General features: G+C 42.7%; 1 protein-coding gene across 3 annotated transcripts in view; it reads right to left on the bottom strand.

Moving 5' to 3' along the window:
* Window positions 1-443: 443 nt before the first annotated feature.
* smg1 (SMG1 nonsense mediated mRNA decay associated PI3K related kinase) overlaps window positions 444-23,601 on the bottom strand; it is a 29,914-nt gene continuing 6,756 nt past the window's right edge. Inside the window, exons 17-62 of one of the 3 annotated variants that reach the window (XM_056753835.1) lie at window positions 23,466-23,553; window positions 23,242-23,343; window positions 22,999-23,139; window positions 22,570-22,769; window positions 22,195-22,391; window positions 21,918-22,079; window positions 21,631-21,785; window positions 21,201-21,337; window positions 18,499-18,700; window positions 18,291-18,400; window positions 17,990-18,134; window positions 17,438-17,594; window positions 17,219-17,339; window positions 16,798-17,043; window positions 16,382-16,651; window positions 16,111-16,255; window positions 12,143-12,281; window positions 11,187-11,408; window positions 10,919-11,099; window positions 10,627-10,788; window positions 10,252-10,472; window positions 10,006-10,160; window positions 9,663-9,885; window positions 9,335-9,581; window positions 9,014-9,243; window positions 8,441-8,689; window positions 8,097-8,235; window positions 7,909-8,018; window positions 7,603-7,821; window positions 7,306-7,499; window positions 6,678-6,850; window positions 6,292-6,571; window positions 5,787-6,059; window positions 5,401-5,635; window positions 5,063-5,289; window positions 4,816-4,972; window positions 4,512-4,701; window positions 3,960-4,432; window positions 3,719-3,856; window positions 3,300-3,632; window positions 2,926-3,153; window positions 2,620-2,831; window positions 2,401-2,501; window positions 1,994-2,170; window positions 1,785-1,891; window positions 444-1,695 (exon numbers count right to left, since the gene is read on the bottom strand). In XM_056753835.1, the coding sequence (XP_056609813.1) occupies window positions 1,618-1,695; window positions 1,785-1,891; window positions 1,994-2,170; window positions 2,401-2,501; window positions 2,620-2,831; window positions 2,926-3,153; window positions 3,300-3,632; window positions 3,719-3,856; window positions 3,960-4,432; window positions 4,512-4,701; window positions 4,816-4,972; window positions 5,063-5,289; window positions 5,401-5,635; window positions 5,787-6,059; window positions 6,292-6,571; window positions 6,678-6,850; window positions 7,306-7,499; window positions 7,603-7,821; window positions 7,909-8,018; window positions 8,097-8,235; window positions 8,441-8,689; window positions 9,014-9,243; window positions 9,335-9,581; window positions 9,663-9,885; window positions 10,006-10,160; window positions 10,252-10,472; window positions 10,627-10,788; window positions 10,919-11,099; window positions 11,187-11,408; window positions 12,143-12,281; window positions 16,111-16,255; window positions 16,382-16,651; window positions 16,798-17,043; window positions 17,219-17,339; window positions 17,438-17,594; window positions 17,990-18,134; window positions 18,291-18,400; window positions 18,499-18,700; window positions 21,201-21,337; window positions 21,631-21,785; window positions 21,918-22,079; window positions 22,195-22,391; window positions 22,570-22,769; window positions 22,999-23,139; window positions 23,242-23,343; window positions 23,466-23,553 (8,651 nt within the window). In that variant the 3' untranslated portion in view covers window positions 444-1,617. Of the gene's footprint in view, window positions 1,696-1,784; window positions 1,892-1,993; window positions 2,171-2,400; window positions 2,502-2,619; window positions 2,832-2,925; window positions 3,154-3,299; window positions 3,633-3,718; window positions 3,857-3,959; window positions 4,433-4,511; window positions 4,702-4,815; window positions 4,973-5,062; window positions 5,290-5,400; window positions 5,636-5,786; window positions 6,060-6,291; window positions 6,572-6,677; window positions 6,851-7,305; window positions 7,500-7,602; window positions 7,822-7,908; window positions 8,019-8,096; window positions 8,236-8,440; window positions 8,690-9,013; window positions 9,244-9,334; window positions 9,582-9,662; window positions 9,886-10,005; window positions 10,161-10,251; window positions 10,473-10,626; window positions 10,789-10,918; window positions 11,100-11,186; window positions 11,409-12,142; window positions 12,282-16,110; window positions 16,256-16,381; window positions 16,652-16,797; window positions 17,044-17,218; window positions 17,340-17,437; window positions 17,595-17,989; window positions 18,135-18,290; window positions 18,401-18,498; window positions 18,704-21,200; window positions 21,338-21,630; window positions 21,786-21,917; window positions 22,080-22,194; window positions 22,392-22,569; window positions 22,770-22,998; window positions 23,143-23,241; window positions 23,344-23,465; window positions 23,554-23,601 lie in introns of all 3 variants that reach the window. The other 2 variants (XM_056753834.1, XM_056753833.1) reach the window with 2 other exon arrangements.

A 23,601-nucleotide genomic window follows, 5' to 3' on the forward strand; every position in this document is an offset into this window, starting at 1 on the left:
AATGCACAAGTAAAATCGATCGCAACTTCTGGATCAAAGGGACTTTAAAGGGGAATTACCCACCCTCAAGCAGTTCGACAAGCCTAGGACATCCGTTCATCTTCTCAATGCAAATTAAGCAAGCTTTCTGACTCTCGCCAATAGACAGCAACGCAACTGATTTTTAAAGCGAAGAATGTTAATTTGCGTTGCAAAGATTAACGGATGACGTAGGCTTGTCAAACGACTTGAGTTTGAGTAATTCATGGCAGAATTTAAATCTTTCGGTGGAGTTCCCCTTTAACCATACCCTTGGGTTAGCCTTATACAAACACATTTTGAGGGTGTGCTTTAAATAAAATCTACTAACTAGTAAAGTATGAACATCTAACACATCGATCCTTGGTCAAAGTGCCAGTCACGCAAGGATAATAACACAAGCAAATGCTCTTGTGAAGACCAAAAAGTTTTAATTATAGTTTTATTTCATCAACGTAAAACCATTAAGAGACAACAATTTAACCATCACCACATCACAATCCAATACTTATTTCTCCCACTAAAAATGTAAAACTAGGTCAAGATCAGTAAAACGCAAGCTTTAATGGGGACATGTATCAAATGATACACTTCCACAGGCGAGTCAAAAAAAGAAGCAATCTACACTAAATCCGTAGTAAAGGAAAGAGAAAAAGAATCTTCAATACACAAACAAGACTAGAGATGCATACTTAGAAAAAACGCATTTAGAAACTGATTTACACATCTCATCATATTGAGCCTGCGCTTCATATCTCAGTCATCTGGCTTTCTTCTTTATCAAGAATCAAATCAAAGAGATCTCAGACTGAGAACTTACCAACCTGAAGCACTTGCGATTGTGTGGCACAACGAATAACAGTGAATGTTCCCAAAGCCACTTGATGCATTTTGCCTTTTAATTGTGAAATCTGTGCGTACATAAGTGAAGTGTAAAATACGTTTTTCAGTGTTGTCCTATTTATACTCGAGGGGAAAGGTCTTTTGACGTCAAAAACTCTTAAGGTCTGACGAAGGCCTTCTGACTTTGAATGGAGTCCCTTGAGTCTTGTGGTTACACAGCACTGTAACATTCGCTCCAGCAGAAGACAGCTCAGCCGCAACTCGTGCCCGAGTCATCCAAAAACAGAGGCCGGCGGATCCCTCGATGAATGGATCACTCTCTCTTCCATCCACTTGCTTGCAAATATAGTTAAGAAGGTTCCTAAATAACGCAGACCTCTGCTCTAAGAGTGGATAAACTGTCCCTGCAAAATCATTTCCCTTCTGCAAATCATATTTATTTTGACAGTTGACAGATGTTTATTATTGTTGTTGATACAGGGGTTGGTTGGGGGGGTAGTTCAAGCCGTGTGCCTTGACCCCCCCACCCCGCCTCCCCATCTTTATGACCTCCCCACACATCTCAGGGAGACAGATGCAGACCCATTTGTGTTAGCTGGATCGCCGGGTGCAGCTGTGCTACGGGGATCCGATGTGGGCCTGAGGGAGGGTTTCCCCCTTTCCCGCATGGTGCTCTGTGGCTCCAATGCACCAGACCCAGTGGATTTTGGTATATTTCTACCTTCGCTGGACCAAAGTGATCTACAAGGATCCCATTCACACCCATGCCGTCCATCCCTCATACAACTGTGCCAGGTTGTCTACGTTCGTAGCCTCCTTGATGACATAATCCACCTAAAGCAAGTAACGCACCAAAGGATCATTGAAAACAGGAGACATAAGTTAACAGATCAAAAGAGGGAATTGCTTTCTTGAGCAAGTACCTGCTCTGTGACACTCATTCTCCTGTTAGGGTCCAAATCTCTCCCTTCCAGTTTGGCCTTGACCCTCTTCCACACGCTTACAGCATAGGAATTCCTCTCTTGCACAGCTGAGGGAAAATTGATGATCGGTGATACAAGTTGTTTTAACGAGCAAAGCTTTTAGTCGATCAGATCCATAAGCATTTCATAGCATTTCAATCTGTACTAACCTCTGCCAGTTTTAGGATCGCGCACAGCTCTCTTGGGGCTGGGTGCCAGACCTTTACTGTTGATCATCAGGGTGCTTGGGGGAGTATCAACTGGTGTCCCAAAGTTCCGAGGAAGAGCTTTGCGGGCATTCTGGGAAATGTCATCAGGCTGGGTCTTCACTCCACTGCAGCGCACTGCTATTTATGACATTTTTACATTATATGCATTTGACGGATGCTTTTATCCCAAGCGACTTACATTGCATGATACTATATATTTGTATCGAATATGTGAAACCCCTGGGATCGAACCAATGACCTTGGCGTTGCTATCGCCATGCTCTTACCAATGAGCTACAGGAAAGCTACAAAGTTCAATTAATCTGAACACAAGATGACAGAAAAACAGAAAGACATCTTAAACTTACCAGCAGCAAAGCTTGTTTGGACTGCCAAAGTAGGACTTGCACAGTCACTTCCTCTCTCAGTAACCAGGGGAGAGGCGAAGCTTACCAAGCCATTGTAGATGCTATGGAAAGCAAAACGTTTTTAAACTATATTCACTATAAAATCCACCTATAAGCTCTGTTTTGAGGAAAGCACAACACTGAAAGGAAATCACAGGAGAGCTGTGGGCAAGTGCTTACTTCTGGCTCTGAACTTTGAGCTCCTTTAGGGTGGCTGGGATCTCCTGCAGCAGCTCAACCTGCTCTTGGCTGCGTGCTTGACCTGTGGCTTGCACTACGGTAAACAGCACTATCTGAACATTATCCTGCCACGCCTTGTATTCTGATAGGAACTGACGTACACTGCCCTCGTACGTCACTTCCTCTCCCTCTGAAAGAGCGTTTTCCTCATCCTGTCAAAATCATCAAAAAAATATTAATTATTTTTTAAATTAGAGTTTGGAAAAATGTTAAACATACCATTGTTTACAGAATGTCATTAAATACCTTTGCCATAGCACGCAGCAGGTGTTTTACATCAGCGAGCTGACGGTTGTGATTGGACAGGATGCCTTTAATGGAGTCTACCAGCAGCTGCAGGGTCTCCGTCACATTCTCCAGCTGTTGCTCTCTCTCCTCCTGCATAGCTCTCTGACTGGACATCTCCTGGGTGAGGTGGTTTTGTGCATAAACCAGCCACTCGGGCCCACCAATAGACAGATCCATGGCAGGACTCTGCGAGGACAAAGTTAAGTGTATCAATGTGGTTTATAAAGTTAAACAACGTTTATCACCACATGCTGTGCAGATGAACATAAGATTCTGAAATTGAACTATCCCTGTCAATTATACATAGAAGTAAAACTAGGAGCTTCACAAACCAGTCGATGTAGCAGCTGAAGCTCCAAAGGGGAAACGGAGGTGCTGAACTGGGCAGCGTAGGAACACGTGGCCTGGCATCGCTTCACAAGTTCAAAAAGCGCAGCATCCATGTTCAAAGCATCTGGAGTGCGTATACGCAGACCTTCAAAGTTAATGATGGTGCTGCAGAGAAACGTGACCTGATTGGCTCGCTGACTTTCCTTCATCACAAGGGCACGGCGCTCTGCTATAGTGGCCTCGAAGTCCTGCAGCACCGGGGTAAGTGCTGGGTTTGCACCACCAGCCCATTTAAGCCTTTGCTCTATGCTGCCCTCTAGAGCTGCCAACTTGTCCTGCAATAAAAACAGCAAAGCAAAACACTGTTGGAATAGAATCAAACAAAAAGTGTAAATTCTTAAAAGCAAAGGCGGCCTTTAACCTGGACAGCAGCTATAGAAGCTTCATCTTGACTGAGTTTGTAAAGCTTCTTCTTCATGTTGCTGAGGATGATGGAGCGAGGTGGGGGGCTGACTGTCATAGGCTGAGTTCTTGCACCAAGAATGTCCTCGTGCTGCCACTGTTGAAAGTCAGAGGACGATTAAAGCCACAAAAGATTTTGTTGGTGTTTTAACAAGATACATTACATTCACATTGTCAAGAAACCTGAAAAATCTCCTTACCTGAAACATGGCAATGTGAAGCTGAGTTCTCTGTAGGCTGACCTTACAGGCTTCAATGCTGACCTCCAGACGTCGTACCAGGTCTAGTTTTTTCCAGGCTGTGTCGTAAGAGCTAACTAGCACCGTAGCCCTGTTGAGTAGCAGCTGGGACAGCCGGCCGGACTGCACGCCCTGCTCTACCGCTTTCTTACAAAGGTCATCCAAAGACACTTTTCCTTCAGCACCAAAGTCCTTGGCCTCTACCTGGGCGATGAGATCCATGCCAAGGGAGCTGAGAGCACTGCAGATTGCCAGGCCCAGAGCCTGAGTAGGAAGCCCCATTAGCATCTGCCTCACAAAATCAGCAGTAAAGGCTTTGATGGGCCTCGTCATCTGGTCCTCACTGACAACAGTGGAGCCACGGTACAAGGGCTTCACTGTGGGGACTGGACCATTAGAGGGCGGAGACTCATCAGTGGGTGTAGGGCAGGATCCTATTGTACAATATGGAGGAACAAAGTCTTATAATGTGAAATAGTAACACTGTTCATTTTCTATTTGGTAGTGATTTACCAGAAAGTGTCTGTGCAAATGAGCCGCAAAGACAGAAGAAGTCTCTGATGGTCTGGAGTCTCTTCAAGAAGAAGATCTCTTCCAACACCTGTCTGGTCTGCACATTATCAAAGAAATGGACCTGTGTAGCTCTAGCCTCCCGGATCACATCCACCTTTCTCCAGGCAGCAGGCACATCCATAGAGTTGAGCTGAAATAAACAATCATTCTAATAAGATTACTTCTAATGCAGGTTGAACAAAATATCTCCTAAAAACATTCCAACTGTCCAAAATAAATAACCGAATAGCTCTAAATATTTTACCTTGTCTATCAAAAGTCCAAAAGCAGTCTCCAGCTGGGCAAACATGCCATCAAAAGCTACCAACAACATCTGCCCAGCACTCATCTTGGGTGTTTCCTGAACTGAGCTCTCCATGTTGCGTGGCTGGATCAACTCTGAATACTGGACCCGTAGAACCCTGATGCAACACAACAAAAGTTAAGACTAAAGAGAAGTAACAGAGCCTAAACTCGGACAGCACATCAACCATTTATAAACTCCATGTTACCTGGTGACCTCCAGACAGTGGTCATCCGCATCCTCATCTAGACCCATAGCCATGTTGCGAAGTTGAGCCTGGAGAACCTCGCCCAGACCCTGCAGCGAAACCCCGTCTGCACACTGATCGATAAGCGCGTCCAGCTCAGCTAGCATCGTCTCTAATGTGCTCTCGCCCTTTAGCATGCAGCGCAGAGCTTCTGGGAAGATGATCTGACGGAAGTTTGTGTTAAGCTCCTGCAAATACAAAAAGACAACTAAATGGTAACCTGAGCACAACACTACATTACTCCTTTCGGGAATTGGTGAGCGAAATAACGGCCCTTTAAACACAGAAAACATTCGTACCTGGAGGCAGGTGTAGACCCCATTGGACAGGTAGACAGCTTGCAAGGTCTCTGCAGGACTGAGGATGTCCAGGTCATGTGACAGGAGTTGGCACTGCTGCAGCAGCTGCACAAGACATGTGATGTTTCCACTCATGCTGCAGAGTTCCTCGAGGAACCAAGCGCCATCACGGGACGTCAGCTCCACCAGCTGCTCTCCAGCACTAGCTGCTGCTCCATCCATGACCAAGTTACGCCTATTGATACAAAGACATTTTGAGTACTTAAAAACAAATTCACTAGACTGCGAGGAAACTAGTAAAATACAGATCACAACTTGGGTTTCTGTTATGAGGCTTTATACAATTCTTTGACATTAAATGACATTTAACATTGTAACACACAGACCTGGTGATGGCACAGAGAGCTGAGATAATGATTCCAGCCTGACTGAAGGAACTCAGCTCAGAGTCCTCATGCAGAAACACTTTTATGCATCTTTCAATTTCCTGCAGCTGCTCCTCACACACGGGCACACTGGCACCCTCTGCCTTGAGACGCTCTACCTGCCGCAGCAGACGAGTGTTGGTCTCAGCCGCATTGTGCTGCAGTGCCAACTCAATGCTGGACAGGAACTGACATATGGCAGGAGGGGGCTGAGGGGCAAACTGCATTTCATACCTAAAGAGAAAAGAGCAGTCTCTTTAAGTCCATTTACATGTATGTTTTTTCCAACATAATTATTTTACAGGCTTTTTTCCAGTTTCCATATAAGTTTTTATATGCAAAGACACTTTTAAAAAGTGTAATGCTTAAACGGCTTGAATTGAGTTTTGTAGTGAATGTAAATTATAGCTGTTATCATTTGACTTAAACTAAACTTAAATTGAAGACAAGCAGCAGTTGCACTTACTGATGATACATGGTCTGACAGTGCTCCACTGTCATGTCACAAACCAGCTCTTCCATCCACTGTTTCCACGAATGGACTCTGTGTCTGTGCAGCACGGCACGGGGGTACAGCAAAGCCACTGTGGCGTAGCTATGCAGGTGCTCGAGACAGCCACGCAGCTGAGAGCGCCGCTGTTGTAAAAGAGCGCTCACCTCCGCCTCCAGAGCCTCACACTGGCTTATCAGGTGTGCCTGACCTGCATTCTGCAGGAAGGTGGTGGCTGGCACATAGCTGGGAGGTCCTACAGTTCAAAATCACCAAAACAAAAACAGGAATGGGTTTGGTTCGCACTGGAACTAACATTTACTTGACCACCAGAATAGTTGGTTCAAGTAGTTTGTATTTACCTAAATCAATAGGGCTGCTGATCTCCTGCAGGAGGCTGGCAAGCTGAGTGGCCTCTAAACTGGCAAAAGCAGCTTGATACTGAGAGATCCACTGATCTAAATCAGACAGCTTCCCCTGAATGGCGTCCTGTACTGTTCTCTGCCTGGACTGCAACTGAGTGTGCTCAGAGTACCTGTGAAGAGATCGGGGAGGAATGAGAGCAATGAAAGCAACCTTAAAACCGTTACATTAAATGTATCCTTGTACAAATATTTAGACAACAAATGTGAAACAGATCAAGTGAGATGAATGATCAGGCACAAATTTTAATGAGCTGAACCTAAGGCAGCTTTTTCAATGCGGTTTGACCGTTCGCGGTACTTGGTCACTGAAACTCCTGCCAGGGTGAAGATTTTTAGAAACTCCAGTTTCAGCGTTGTCGTGAAGATGGTGAAACCAGAGATTTGGTATATGATGTCTTAATGTGTGCCGCTATCTCCTTTGTTTGAGGTCAGATTCCAGGTTTCTGATTGGCCAACGTGGCTATATGGTTGGTTTGGCATGCTCTTGACAGCATGTTTTTGCATTTTCATATTGACGCAATTTTGTATGTGTGGACTATGCCCAAGTCTAGATTCTTCTGCTGACCTGTGCTCCAGGGTGTGGATGGGATGATCCGCTCTGGTGTCAGCTCCTTCCAGAAACTCCATCTCCTCCAGGAGCTTGCCCTGTACTTTCTCCACCTGTGTGAGCTGCTGTTGCAGGCTAAGATACTCGTCCACCGCCTCCTCCATCTGTGGCACCACACCTGTCATCTCATCACGGTTCTTAAACCAGTTCACCTGAGAAACGAGGGGAAAAAAATCTGTCAAAACTGACATGTAAAACTAATTTAAATTCCAATGTTCTTCTGCACGATTTGCAGAACACTTCAAGTATTTTTACCTTGATTTCAGCCACACGAGAGGAGAACAGGCTACGGGTGATGTCTCTTTCCATCTCTCTCTTGCTCTGCTTGTTCTCAGCTTGCTGTCCTCCTCCTCCATAGACGGCCCCAGCAAACCCCACCTCCCCGCCAGCTGTCCAGTCCACCAGGGGATCATACACAAATGCCTCCAACAGGGTCAGCAGAGTCTCCCTTCCTCTGCGCATTATCTGGATCACCTAAAAGGCACGTAATTTGATATGCATGCATTTTCTAAACAACACTGTTGATTACTGTTACTACACCAAGTAAGCAAATATTCTCACCTGTTCACAAGACAGTCTAAAGATGCCCTCCACTCCACTGACCCCCAAAGCTGTCTCAATGTTATGAGTCATACGGAAAGGAACCTTCTCGGGTACTCTCAAGCTCTTTCCTGTTAGGATAAACCATTTAAGTGTTCATAAAATGTATGCAAGGGTTAGGATTTGATTCTTAATGAACAAACACTCACCTTTCTCAAAACAGACGTTGTAGTCAATGTGCACCACCTCACCGGTTGTCATATCAATCAGCACGTTGTCAAGGTGACGATCCCCCAAACCAATGATGTATCCCACCATTGACATTACAGCAGTTGATCTGGCGTAAGACTAAATTTAACATGCAAGAATGGATTACTTAAGGGTCCCTGTTTTGCCACTGGTCCAAAATGACTTAACAAATCTCTATAACACCGATAATCAATCTAACTGGTTGATTGTAGCAATTTAGCCCACACAGTAAAACACTTGTCACTGGAGACATCTCATGTTGTTGCACATGGTTAAGACATGGTGTAGCATTGGCTCCTCTCACCTGAGTTACACTCCACCACTCATTAGGGGTGGTACAGGAACACCACAGCTCTTTTGCTAAGAGGTTAGGAGGCGTGGATTCCATCAACTCCCTCAGAACATCTCTCATGACACTCAGCGGCCAATCCCGGCGCGACACATCTAAACTGAGCCCGACAGCCTTTAAGGCAGGACCAATTTTACTATAATAGAGCTCACTTGGCCGGGGCACCATTGGAAGGTTTTGGGGCTGCTGGAATGATTCCTGTGCCTATAGTTAAGATAATGGATGTTAAAGGGATTTGTTAAACGCAAAATAAATCTTTTGAAGAATATTTTCAAAAAAGAAAGAAAACAGTTCTTGGGCACATTTGACTACTGCTGTAATTGTTCTTACTCTTGTAGTCAATGGTGGCCAAAAACTGTTTGGTTACAAGCATTCTTCCAAATATCTTTCTCTGTTTTCATCAGAACAAAGACATTTATACAGATATACGTAGAACAACTCAAGGGTGAGTTAATGATGACAGAATTTTCATTTTTAAGTGAACAGTCTGTTCCGTGTTAAGTGTGATACCTTTCTTTTTTCCCTTACCTTCTGAGCTTGGAGCACAGCCTCACGCTGCTGCCAGCGTTTGTAAAGTCCAAAGAGAGGAGTGGCTCCATCTACCCACTGGATGAGTCCTGATCTGGTGCCCAGCGGCGTGACAGAGTAGTGACGGGCATGAAACCTCGGACTCTCCTGCTGATTTATTTTAGTAAACATGGTGTTGACAATGGACAGGAACTGCATGATCCGCTCATCCAGATGCAAATCCTCTAAGCCTTAAACACAGAGGTTCACATTACAATTCACCACAAAATGCATTTGGAAGACGATGCCCGGCCTTAACTGGGTCTTTAACTCTTCTCATACCTTTAAAGAGGTAGGGGTAGTTTTTGCCATCTGAGCCGAGAAAGTAGAGCTTCTTGGGTTTGGTTTTAGTAGGCAGGATGGTAATAGTGTTGCCTACGCTCTGTATGGTGACCGCATCTGTGGCAGACACCTCCCCTGGCAACGCCATCTCTGTGTTAGCCATAGCGGTCAGACGGGGACTGATCTCATCCAGTCGAAGAAGGTAACTGGCTCGCTTCTGTGCCCGCTGCTGCAAGCTCAGCATGATCTGCAAAAGCACAAATTATATTAACAAACTGCAAAATGTGGTGCATGTATAATCAGAACATATGCACGCATCAGTCCAGACCTGTTTAAAGGGCACCCAGCTGCTTGCAGGATTAGCTGGATTAAGAGGGTTTCTCAGTCTCTCTAGCGCGTTGTTGATGGTGTCACCGTACGTCTCCTGAAACCATGCTTCGTGAGGAGTTTCCGCCAGAGTGGCTGTGATGCTACGAACGTGATCCAGTGCAAATACCACAGGCTTCATTAGAGCAGAGTGCTTCTCTCTCATAATAGCCACCTTTTCATCCCTACCCATCAACGAGACAAGAGAGAAAGAGGTTGAGAATTGTATTCAAATTTCAAAGAAGCACAATGAGTCATGCTCTCTAATGTTTGCATTGAACTGTCTAGCAGGGGTCGTGACTCACTTGCGTAGAGTATTGTTGTTCTGGACTCTTTTAACTTCGTCCTCCAGTTGTTGAATCCTGCGCAGGACATGCATGTGTTGCTGCTGCAGCACCCCCAGCCAGAGTTCATCCCATAGGAGAGTGACCCTTCTCAGCTCTCCCACCAACATCTGCACCTGTACGTGCACACGATTCATACAACAAGGTTTGAATTCGACTCAAAGTATCATACACCCAGAACATCAGCATCAAGTTGTAAAGCATTACCTGAAGCACCATGGTGGGGTTGGCAGAGGACAGCTTGTCTACGATCTTGCTGTAGCAGTCCTGCATCATGGCTTGGTCCTCGCTAGAATACATCACCATCTCCTCGCCACGGCTGCTTTCCTGAGAGGTCGGACCACTGCCCATCTCGCTCTCCCCACCGCAAAGAGCCTCCCCTTGCATGTTGCCCAGCAGCGTGGGCAGAGACGATGGCAGCTTGTTACCTAATAAAAGCAGGACAGCCGTCAATTATACCAGATTCAAAAAAACATGTGGTAACTCTTTACAGCAAATGCTATAGAAGCTACAACATCCTGACGGATTACATAATATAATGCTTAATAGGAAGATCAGGATGCCTGTAGGTCAAATAAGTACCTGCAGTCTGGGCTTCTCCTCCAAGAGAGATGGAACCAACGATGGCAGGGTAGAGGATGAGGTGGGGTGAATCCTGGGCCACTCGGCACAGCAGGCTGCAGATGCTCTGGCGGATGTAGGCCTCAGGATGATTCAGTCTGGAGAACAACTGAGGAATGATACCTAAAGAGAAAACAGACATATAAATCCACCCAAGGCACAATTATCCTATAATCCTGTGCTATTACTAGCTTTTCTGCTTGTTTACAAGATGTCCAGAGGAAGGGGTTTATTACAACATTCAATATTTTACCTCTCCATGGCGCAGTGGGGGTGGATGCCAGGCCATGCTCCAGGCCTTCCCTCAGCTCCCCAGCATGCTTCACGAGCAAGCGTAGCAGACGGAGGGTCCCCATGACAATTACATCGTCGCTGCTCTGTTTGCTGCTCTGATTGTTCAAGAGCAGTTTGGGATCATCTTCATCGATGGGAACCTGATAAACAGAACATGTTTAGTAAAAAAGAGGATTGGTTTAATTTCTGAACAGTGATTGGCCTAATTTTCATAAAGATCATTTTACCTGTCCAGCATTGAGTTTGAGGAAGGTGAAGTACGCTCTACAGGAGACCCTATACAGGCTGAAGATCCGATCAACCACTCGCCTCCACACTCCAATCAGCCCATCAGTCACACTGTCTTCTACATCAGAGAGCCATGGACAGGCACTCAGTAGCTGTCTGCCAATCACATCCACCATGTCATCCTCCTCATCCTCTTCATTCTGCAGGGCCATGTCTTCATCCTGCAGCAAACACCAACAGGTACAAACATAAATACACAACCAGACAATCGGGAACAATCATCTAGTGGGCTTAAAGCTTTTCAAGCAAAGAAACAACTTTAAAAACTGCCATGTAAGGACTGAGCGAGTAACATTAGAACATATAGATTAAATAGATGGTTCACCCAAAATAACAAACTTCTGTCACCATTTATCCGCCTTGGAATTGTTCTTAATCTGTAAACATGACTTTGTTCTGATGAACACAGAGAAAGATATTTTGAAGAATGCTATAACCAAACATTTCTCTCGTCCCATTGACTCCCATTGTAGGAAAAAGGACGTGATTTGTTTTGTTCTGTTAAAAGAAAAAGAAGATATTTGGAAAAATAGCAAACCGTTCTGGGGCACTTTTGACTACAATTGTAATTTTTGGTTACAAGCATTCGTCCAAGTATCTTTTACAGTGTTCAACAAAATACAAAAATGTAATGCATGTTTACAAGTAGAGAGTGAGTAATTCATGACAGAATTTTCATTTCTGGGTGAACTATCCCTTTAATATCAATATGCCATCTTTACTATCAGACAAGTACGGTAAAAATGCACAAAAAATGTTTTTAAATTATATTCTGAAAAATGACATGTTATATCACAAGCTTGACAACCCTTAATCTAGAACCATTAGGCTAAAAAAAAACTCTCACTTGACCAAGAAATGGAAAAAGCCTGCATAAAACTAAAAACTGTGAGACCTGAATTCCAGCTGGGCGACACATGGCTTGACCCAATATGCTGAAAATGGCGTCCTTGTCCACATCGGTCGTGCTTGCTGGGAGCAATTCCTCTATTTCTTTCTTCTCTTCAAGCAGCAGAGGAACCCCCTGTCCTAGACTATTAGCACACACACGAAAATAAACAAACAACAAAAATACAGCAGTGAGTGTGTGGGCTAATATAATGCAAAGGACTTTGTGGCATTAAAGAGTAAATATTTTTTGTGATTTTTAAGGACCTACTTTGGGGGTTATGGAGTGTCCAACAACAAGTTTACATACATACATACATGGTGTAAAAACGCTTTCATTTTCAAACAATAGGCAGTCATTGTTACCTTACTTTTTGACAGACTCAAAATTACTCATTCGGCGATTCATCTGTCTAATCCCCTCCTTTCTGTCAGCTTACTATGATCTGATTGGTCAGACAGTCTAGTCTGCTGTGGTCTACCACGTTTAGTATCGCAAATGGAATGTTGGTGTGCATTAAACAGAGTGATGCAAATCTGACACAGAACTGAAATAAGAACGACAGACGACTCGTTCGTGTGATTCAAAGTTGGCATCTTTTTTCCCGAGCCAATAACTTTGTTATTTGTTCACTTTTTTCACAAATTTTAAGGTAGGGCTGAGCACGATTTGCTGAAATATATATCACGTGATTTACGCATAGCTTGGGAGTGAAGTACAGTAAAATACTGCTGCATCTGAAAGCCAAAGGGCGCTCTAATGCAGAAACTCCAAATACGCACCGCAGAAGAAAACCATAACACACGTATGCTGCGTCCCAATTCGCATACTATCTGTCCTAAATAGTATTCGAACCGGGAGAGGGCGGAGTTTAGTGACGCTACACTGTATTAATAACATGAAATAAAAGATGTTTCGCTAAATTCATAAATGTAAGTATGAATGAATAAATACTTAAATGCAAGGAAGAGCTGTTAAGGATCACACTGTCGTCCAGGCAACAACAGCCACTTCCGTTTAGAGTTAGTATGTCCCAGTGCGTGAATACATTTTTGTTACTTTTCCAAAGCAAAAACTGTACATACGTTTAGGGCTTAGTATAAGTGGGCGAACTTGGATGCAGCATTAGTTCTAGGAAATGCCTAAGGACTTGGTTTTATCACTGTTCCTCAAGCCAAGGTATTTTCATGATAATGAAGTACAGTTATAATGATCATGTTTGACAGGTGTTGCTTTTTTTAAATGCACGTTATAAGCAACTCAAACTAGCACTGCTTTTAGATTTAACAGCATTTCCTACGCATCCTAGAGCCATGCTTCGCGGACAAGCTACACATAAAAAATGATTTATTGGTTAGCGCGATTCATCGTGCACAGCCCTATTTTAAGGACATTGTAGTAGTTACTATTTAAATAGCACACTGTAGAAAGAATAAATGTAAGGAGAATGCAGAGGTTTCCATACGCATCACTAAGGGTGCTCCGATCAGAATTTTTCGGCCCATCGCCGATTACCAATCATAGGATCTACATGAAGACATCTACTAATTATCATGTAGAATTGTTTATTTAACAATTTCAAAGAACAGTGTATATTACCTAATGAATTGAGAGATTAAAAGGATTTAGGGCTGCAACTAACGATTATTTTAATAATCGATTAATCTGTCAATAATTTTTTTGATTAATCGATGAATCGGATAAAAACAAAAACCAAGAAAAGCATTCATTTCCAACCCTTTATTCAAAAACAGAACTAAAATCTTTAGAAAGTGCACAAGCATGTTGCTCCTTGAACATCCCTGAGCTGTCATAATAATGATAAAATAAAAATGGACTAACACAAAAAACATATACATGTATGCTTTACATCTGCCAAATATATAGACTTTTTTTAAAATAAAGTGCCACCTGAGCTGCCAGAACAATAAATAATTTATAAAAAATAAACAACAACACAAATCAGAAAATTTAACAGGATTTGTTTGAATGTCAGAACTTGTTCTCTACACTACACTACACTGCAGACAAGAAACTCGCAGATGCACACACTCGCAGACGCACACACTCACAAACTCTCACACTGACACACACACACACACACACTCACAAACTCTCACAGTGACACACACACACACACTCAAGTTCACTTGAAGCTAATTCATTAAATTATTACCATCATTGCAGTAAGTGTAAGGTTTACTTATAAACCACAGATGACCAAGAACTATAAAAGAACTTTAAAATTAAATTAAAAAGTACAACACACACAAATATATTTGTCAATAATAACCTATATGGGACAAAGCACAGAATATACACTGCAAAAATTGCTTTTCTAACATAGTAGTTTGGCCTGTTGTCAGTCAAAATATCAAAAAAATCTTAAATCAAGATACATTTACTGGACACATGAAATAGCATAAGAAATTATGTCTTGTTCTCTGAAAAAACACCTCAAAATTAAGTGATGTTTGCTTAAAACAAGCAAAATGATCTGCCAATGGGGTACGAAAAATAATATTTGGACTGGAAACGAGAATTAAGTAAGAAAGGCTTTTTTTGCAGTGTAGCTATACATGACAACAGATTGATAAATGAATGGTTCAAAAAAGGCTAGTGAATAAAAACGTGTCTTTATTCTTGCAATGCAAAGTGCAAAGTAACTATACCACCCTGCTTCACTACTGTTATTAACCAGCTAACGCTAACTTTTCATGCTTGTCAAGCTGGATAACGAGTAAACACCAGCACCAGGGACATTACGTTCTTCACTTCAAAACGGAACAAAAGTAGGATTCTGTAGTGACTTAACCTGCTGTTGAACTCCCTTCATCCTCATCAAAGAGTCCAACATGTTTGCGTTCAGGTGCTGGATCATTGCCGTGGTGCTCCTGTGCCATGTCGCTTTTGCATATTTTGCAGTTAACACACTTTTTCTGTTTATTTAGTGTGAAATCCTCCCGCCCCTATGATGACTTGTGTCGCGCGGATTTCTCTGCCTCGGCCATGTATCTTTCCTCTACCTCCGCTCGTTTTTTTTTTTTATTTTGCTCCGCCCTGTCTATGAGGCGCCAAACTCTGCTAGCATCAGTGCACAAGAGAGACCGAGTGTGCGCTCAAATAAAGTTTTTTTTTTTAATAATCAAACGTCTCCGTGTCGCGCGACACAACGAATCGATTATGAAATTCGTTGCCAACTCTTTAAGTAATCGATTTTAATCGTTGTTGCAGCCCTAAAAGGATTCATACATTGAAAACTTGTAGACATCATATTCCTCTCCCTTTTTAGAAAGTAAACATAAATGATCGCAGTCATAGGAACAGCTTAGAGTATAACATAGCTTTACATTTGAATACTTATGAAAAAAATAGAATAAAACAAACAGGTACAAACTAAAAAACCTTTAGGAGTGGAAACCTCATTTTAAAGGCAACCCAGTGTTTAGAGAGATGTATTGCCTAATAGATTGTAATAGTCTTACACTACTAGCATTTGTCATTAGAGACGCTATGTTTTTTTTCAATGACGTTATCAGTACTTCACTAAATATAATGTGCTGTAGGATAATATAATACAGAAAAATAATATGCTATTTTGTGTATTTTCATTTGTTTTAATTTGCGTTGCAGAAAAAATACAAACATGCATATTAATAACCAAAACCAGTTCGAATTTATAATAAACAAAGTTTTTAGCCAATATAAAATGCATTTTATCCAGATTTTGACTTTTTGATGTTGATTTCTCAACTACACCGTGCGGCAGTTAAACACCCCTATGGTCTACACGTTTTTTTGTCATTTGAACGACTGTTATAGAGATCGCCGATCAAGCTATTTAAAATGATTATCTGGCAATAATGATCGGCGACCGATCAACGGAGCACCCTTACACTTCACAACAAAAGTGGTTGTAAATAAAACAACTTTAAACAGCTTTACTGAGTTAATTGATCAAGAGGGTTAAATACCTGGCATTGTCCACAACCTTCCTGCCCCATCTGTATGCCCAGCTGGCCAAAGCAGCCCAGGATTTGGCCATTTCAGGAGCCTGAGCAGTGGAGAGCTGGTAGAGCTGCCCTAAGACAAAATCTGGCTCTCCAACACCAACATTTACTGGAGAAATAATAAACATTTAATTCCTCAGATTTAACGAAAATACCAAAAAACAATCAACTACACAACATGTAAACATGAAACCCTATGTTGGTAGGAAGTGGAAATATTCCAGGCAAGAGTTACCTGTGGTCTCTGTAGTAATGTTTGGCATTCCCTGATCCTCCAGCGGCAGGTCAAACAAGCCGGAGATGTTCTTTGAGAGGGTGGAGAGACTGGTAGACCCAGAGTTTCTCTTCACCACCATTTTGAGTTGCGGTGTCAGATCTTTCCAGTCTGCCAAAAGCCACTTACAGAGCGTGAGCACAGAGCGACAGGCAGCATGTTCACTCTTCCCGGAATGACAATATGACAGCGCGCAGGAACTCAGCATTTCCATAGCAGATACAGACTGACCTGAATGACAGCAAGGAAACATCCAGACATAGGCATGTTTTCTTTAAACATTAGACAATGAAAACCGGACAGCTTTTTATGAAAAAAAGTACCAAAGTTCATTTAGAAAATCAGTCATCTTAATTGTGTAAATTATGGAAACTTACCAGCAGCAAACAAAACTTTGGCCTTCTCAATCTCCAGGTCGGGTCCCCACTTCTCTCCCACAGTGCCCTCTAGTGACAGCTGCTTGAAGCTTTGCACCAGATCCTGATCTTCAGAATCACTTGCTGAGGGTGTGCCACACTGACCAAGCAGACGTGTGGCCAGGGCGATATTACCCTGCTTACGGGCAAACTTGACTGTAGTCAGACAAAGCTCCATTAGATGCGAGTCCACTGGAGCAGAGGAACCTGAGAGAACCATTCAAGACATCATACTTAGTATAATGACAGACAGCAAATATAGGTTTATTCATATAGAAGCATTTGTTCGTGGATAAATTCATTTACAGGAAACGCAATAAGTGTCCACAGGCCAAAAGTACTCACACTTGATACACGCACACATTAGTGCAGGAGACCTTACCATTCAGTTTTTGGAAAAGCTGGCGCTGGAAAGTGGTGTATCGAAGAGCATGAAGCCATGGCTGGACGTCCTGCTGCTTGCAGGTGGTCAAGGCTTCACTGAAGAGTGGGATAAGACAGTCCTACATACAGAAAGAAAAGCAAATCTATTACAAAAGAGCCAAGCAATAAATACATTTGAGCGTTTTGATGTTTCTAGCGTTCATGTGGTGACTCGAACCTCTGGGTGCTGGTTGCAAAGGGAGTTCTCTAGAGAGTTGGCACAGTGTAGCTGAAGGGTGCTGAGGGTTGCCAGGTTGTCAGACAGGGTGAGGGTGGAGAGACGCAGGGGACCCAAAGAGATGCGACCAGTCTGCTTCAGATACTTCACCAGATTGCTGAAGGTCAAAAGCAAAACGAGCACTGTTATTATTAACAAAGTGTAGAAAGATTCAAAGTAGGGTAAGAAGGAGACGGGAACCGGAATACATTTAAACATTTTATCAAAATAAAGTAAATAGACAGCTGGCAGCCATTCACGGATGACTGCCAGCGAATAAAACATAAATACAAACATAAACATGTTCAGGCCCGGTCCACTCTCATCGACGGTCCGGTCGCTCGTTCTCTTATATGCTCCCGATCTCCTCCGTGATACGAGACCGGTGCGCGCACAGCTGGCGCTCATTAACAATTACTCACCGGTCTCGAACCAAGGTCTCGCCCCGCCTACTCCACTACACAAACACTACACAGCTTAATGTGGTAATCCAAGCCAGCTGTGTTTACTTACTCTGATGAGGCTTGAACCTTCTGGTCCTGTTCGTGATTGGTTGAGGCAATGGTTCCTACAGCGCTTCTGAGCAGCTGTACCTCAATGGCCTTCTGGAGCTCTGAGGGGTCTGGACTCAACACAGCAGGAAGAAGCCTCTTCAGGTCTGTCAAAGCAAGAGAGCAAATATCTAAATCATCGAGTGAAACTGATCGTTTTTCTGTGACATTCACAACCACCTCACAAACATTTCTGCACATCGCTCATGACCCCAAGCATGTTCGGCTATACAGATGTTGATAAGTACAGACTGTAGGCATACCAATCTTATCCTTTGTTGTGGAGTTAAGCCGGCCGTAATCCTCCCCAGGCAACAACTCCAATTGGGCACGACATTCGGCAAAATCTCCCTCCTCGAAACTGTTAAGAGCTCTGTAATACCAAGACACACAGAAGCATTCCCATGAATATTTCACTCATCTAAAATCATCAGACGTATAGTCAGAGACAGTTGCTTCACTGATGCACACCTGATATAGTTTAAATCAGCCTTGAGGTTGACACCAGAACTGCTGCTGTTCTTCTTGAGGTTCATCATGCTGGCCTGCCACTCTTGTACAGACTCCCAGTCGCTCAGGGCCACGTAACACTCGCATGCCTTATTGGCCAGGAAGTTCAGCACCTCTTGAGAACACTCACTGGACTTTAACAGGACAGTCTTCCTACCCTCTGCTACTAAAATAGACAAAACAATCAGAATCAAATATAAACACCTTACAGTTCTGCTCAAAAGTTTACATACCCCTTGCAAAATCTGGAAAAAGCTGAAACATTTGGGAAATATAAGACGATTTTTGAAAATTAAGGTTTTTTATTAATTTAGTCAAGTTATTTCACTAAAGAAATATTAACAAAGTTCACTCTAAAGAATAATAACAGAATTACAAAAAATATCCCAGGGCAAAAGTTTACATACCCCTGATTTTTAATACTGTATGATGTTACATAAACAATCAATGACAGTTTTTATGTTTAGTTACAGTTGTTTAAGGGTTTCTTCGATTCAAGTGTAGATTTCTCTGTATGCATTTTAATCACTCTCGCGGTACGTAAATGTGATATGTCGAACAATCTGCGCAGCCCAACAGTAAATTGAACGCGTCTGTTCCTAAAGTCATTGATTAGCCTCTTCAGGTGTTTTATGAGAGTTGAGGCTAAACTTGACAGGAAAGTGGATCTCGCGGGGCAGAGTTCAGAACCACTGCATTAGACTGTCCACTGATCTTCAAAACAATCACCTAGGTCCTCCACAATCTTTGCTTTTTCAGCATTTCTAGATATTTGACTCATGTCCTGCAGTAACTGCATGATGTTGAGATTCCTCTTTTTACATTGAGGACAATCAAGAGACTCATACACAACTATTACAATAGATAGAAACATTCAGTGCTGCCCACAAAGTCAACACGATACATTCAAAGTCAGGTGGGTGTAAAACCTCATAAATACTTTTGGTGTAAATTATTGTTTCATTTATACATATTATATTTCCATTTACTAATGTCCTTTATAAGATGTAAAAATACATAAATGTTTTTCAGGACATTATATATTTTTTCTAGTGGTGGGCATAGATTATTTTTTTTATCTAGATTAATTTTGGAATTAATCTAGATTTATCTAGATTAAAATGGCTCATTTGAATTTCTGCCGAAAGCATTCAGAATATGTGTGCTACCAAAAAAATGACTAAAAGTAAGTCTTTGAGAACGGGTTTCTCAAGCTGTTCTACTATGATAATTGGTGATGAACATAAAATATGTTCAATAAGATGTACTTGTGTTTACTTCCGCATTAGCTAAGGGATGATTTGCGTTTAGGTGGTACTTGAGACTGGAAGAGCTCCTACAGTACATTTACATTTAGTCATTTAGCAGACGCTTTTATCCAAAGCGACTTACAAAGAGTTAGGGAGCAACAAGCAATATGTCATACAGGAGCAATAATAGATTAGGTGCCAATACAAATTTACTGGTTTCAACTAAGGCTAGACCACTACATGTTGAGAGAACTTTTTTTTTTTAAACCAATTCCGCATTGCACAAGGTGCAAACAACCTTAGTCTTGTCGATGTTTCCATTGGGAAGCTTCTTAAAAATAAATTTCCCCTGAAGCAAACCCGGCGGCTTCAAAGCTGCATCCATGCTAGCACGTCACGTTTGATGTGGTAATTTCACAGTAACGTTATGTTGTGTTCAGACGAAACGCGAATGGCGCGTCAAGCGCGAGTGATGTACATGTTAAGTCAATGCAAAGACGCGATAGACCTACTTGCGGTGCGAATCGCGTGAATGACGCGAATTGTGCGAATGAACCCCTGGTGATGAGAAGAGGCGGCGCGAATTGCGCAAATCACGCGAGTTGAAAAATCTCGTTCTCGCCCGGTACAGTGCAATTCAGCTAGGTATACATCCGCGCTAAAATATCAAGGTGAAAGTCATCATAGCTTGGGTGGTATAGACCCAGCTCCCAACCCAACTTTGAGAATAGATTAACGGCGACATTTTTTTTTATCGCACGTTAAGAGTCTCACGTTAACGCAGCACGTTAACGGCCCACCACTAATTTTTTCCATTTTCAGAGGTTTTACAGCCACCTGACTTTAAATGAATCGTGTTGACTTTGTGTGCAGCACTGAATGTTTCTATCTATTGTAATAGTTGTGTATGAGTCTCTTGATTGTCCTCAATGTAAAAAGATGAATCTCAACATCATACAGTTACTGCTGGACATGAGTTAAATATGTAGAATCGCTGAAAAAGCAAAGATTGTCGAGGAACTGGGTGATTGTTTAGAAGATCAGTGGACAGTCTAATGACTCATGTCAAACAAGTAACCCTTAAACAACTATGACTTAACATAAAACTGTCATTGATTGTTTAGGAAACATCATACAGTATTAAGAATCAGGGGTATGTACATTTTTGCCCTGGGCTATTTTTAGAAATTCTGATATTATTCTTTAGTGTGAACTTTATGTTCATATTTCTTCATTGAAATAACTTGTTCAGGGCTGAACTAAATTAAAAATTAACCTTAATTTTCAAAAATCCTCTTATTTTCCAAATGTTTCAGCTTTTTCCAGATTCTGCAAGGGGTATGTAAACTTTATAGATAAAGAACACAACTGTATAGATAAAGAAAAACCTGACTTATTTGATAAGATTCTCACTGTTGCTGGTGTGTTTAGGACTAGACGAGATGGTGCCAGTGAGCTTGAGAAGAGATCGATCAAAGCCTTTAATGGAGCAGTCCATTCCTGTAACAGCACACAGCTGCTCCTGGTATTCCAAAGCGGCCTTTTCAAACCTTGACATGGAGTGTAAAAATTATGTGCATGCTTGGAAAGCATCCCATTTAAAGATGACACACAAAAGCAGCAACATTTTCTACATGCAATTGATCTTTGATGTTTTATTTCTGTTAACATACAAACCTAAAAAAGTTTTGAGATACCATTTCATATTAAACAACATTATCCTACATACAGTATAAAACAGTTCTATAAACAAGATATAAGATCTATAATTCACATGAAAAGACCTGACATTTTTTCACGGTTGTAAACTGGATTCATTATTTTTAGTACAAAAATCGCTTACTTTCCCTCAGCTTGCAGGGCAACTGAGCTCAGCCAGCCCAGACTCTTGCCAGTGTTGGCCAGACTCCAGGCTGCCAGACCTTGTATGGCCTCCGGGCATCGCAGCTCACACAACGCCTCCACCAGCATAGTGATTGGCACCTCTATCTCTGGCCCCTTCAGGAAAAAACAAAAAAAGGTTCAAATCTGAATGGTGTAGGTTTGGAGCAGCAGCCTCACACTTAAGTGATTGACATCTTAAATCGATAGCGCAAAGTAGGCCAGATACAGAAGTGGTTTAAATCTCACCTGCGCACTGTTGTTCTTGATCTCAGAGAGCAGATCAAAGCCGTGACGGACCGTGACCGCTGGCTGCCCAGAGAGAAGACCCACCCTCATTAGTGCCAAACGAATTCTTGTCAGCCAATCCTGGCACGTCTGTCGGTTTGTGTAGAAAAACGTTCTTATGCCCTAAATAAGAAGGAAAAGTGGGTCAAACAAAAGCTCATGGAAGGTTCACAGACCACTCTTTGTCAAGCAATTCTATGGTGTGTTTAAAACTATGGATAGCTGCGTGTACACAGACCTTAGGAGGTGCAGTTAGCGCACTGGCGCAGCCTTCGTAAGCATTATACATGAGTTTCTCCAGGTTCTCCAGGAACTGCAGCAACAGAGCCAGGCGGAGCTGATTGGTGTGGTGACCCTCATCACTCTCGCCTCCGCTCCATTGACTCAACTCCTGCTCTGTGTTCAGACTGTGAGCCGCCAGACTGCGGATAATACCTACAACACAGATATTAAGTGAATATTTGTTCTCACATACATAAAGTAGAAATTTGAATTTTATCACCCAGCCCCAGCATGCCCTTTAACTTACATATCTCCGTTGAATTTAAATTTCATATTGAATTACAAAAAACCTTCGCAATGCACATCCCTAATTAAACATTTGAAAATTAACCTTCTATGGTCTGGAAGGTGTCCTGGGCTCGGCCCAGTGGGGTTCGGAGCTTGGAAAGCACGGTGAACTGAGCAGCCTCCCATACGGCCCACTGCCATAGCACTGCCTCTGTCTTCAGCAGGGCACGAGGCACCATGGCAGAGTCCTTCTTCTCCAGCCGCTGACAGCTGTGGTAAAGCCGCTCCAACCACGGCTCTTTACTGCAAATCACATGGAATGAAAACAAACTCATTTGACGTGATTCAATTTTTGTGAGAATCCAGCCACATTACAGGGGTTATTCAGGTCCAGCGGATTAAGATGAAAACGATATTGACAAAGACAAGGACTTTATATTCATTAGCCAAAGAAACATGCATTTGCAACATGTTTGTGCATGAGGGAAAAGGCGGCAACCATAATGAATGTACATATCAGCCACCTACTCACCCCCCACGATGGACCGTTCCATACAGTATAAACCCGATGAGGTCAGAGAAGTCCTGTGGGTGGAAGGTGTTGCTAGGCACTTTGCTCATGTGTCGGCGGATGGCCAGCGAGATCTCCTTAATCTCAGAGTGACTCTGAGCGCTGCTGGGAGACAAGCTGACAATTACCATCACATCAACTCCAGCTTTAGGTGCAACTACAAGGTGAGATTTTTTTTCCATCGTGTGGAATCTAGATAGTCACCTTAACGCGACGTGCATGGGAATTGATCTCAGCAATTTCCCGAAGGCCTGCCGGACTCGCACTACTGAGTGGACTAGCTGAACTCGGCACACATCCACACACCTGCACAAAGAGAGGAGACAGAAGCAGTGCGGATTAGACACAAAGTTTGATCTGGCAAGAGCCGGAGGAGAAAAAGTTGCAATGCTAATGAATGTTCCTGTGAAGAGAGAATGCATGATGACCTTTGAAGAAGCTCTGTGGACAAGGAGGTTGACAGAACCTGTAGATTGTTACACGCTTGCAGGCATATGGTGGGGTCTTCATTCAAAGCTTAAGAGAAGAAACCATCACATTAATGTTCATTCATCAGACTACAGT

The sequence above is a fragment of the Triplophysa dalaica genome, chromosome 7 (assembly GCF_015846415.1).
Source record: "Triplophysa dalaica isolate WHDGS20190420 chromosome 7, ASM1584641v1, whole genome shotgun sequence".
NCBI classification, from domain to species: domain Eukaryota; kingdom Metazoa; phylum Chordata; class Actinopteri; order Cypriniformes; family Nemacheilidae; genus Triplophysa; species Triplophysa dalaica.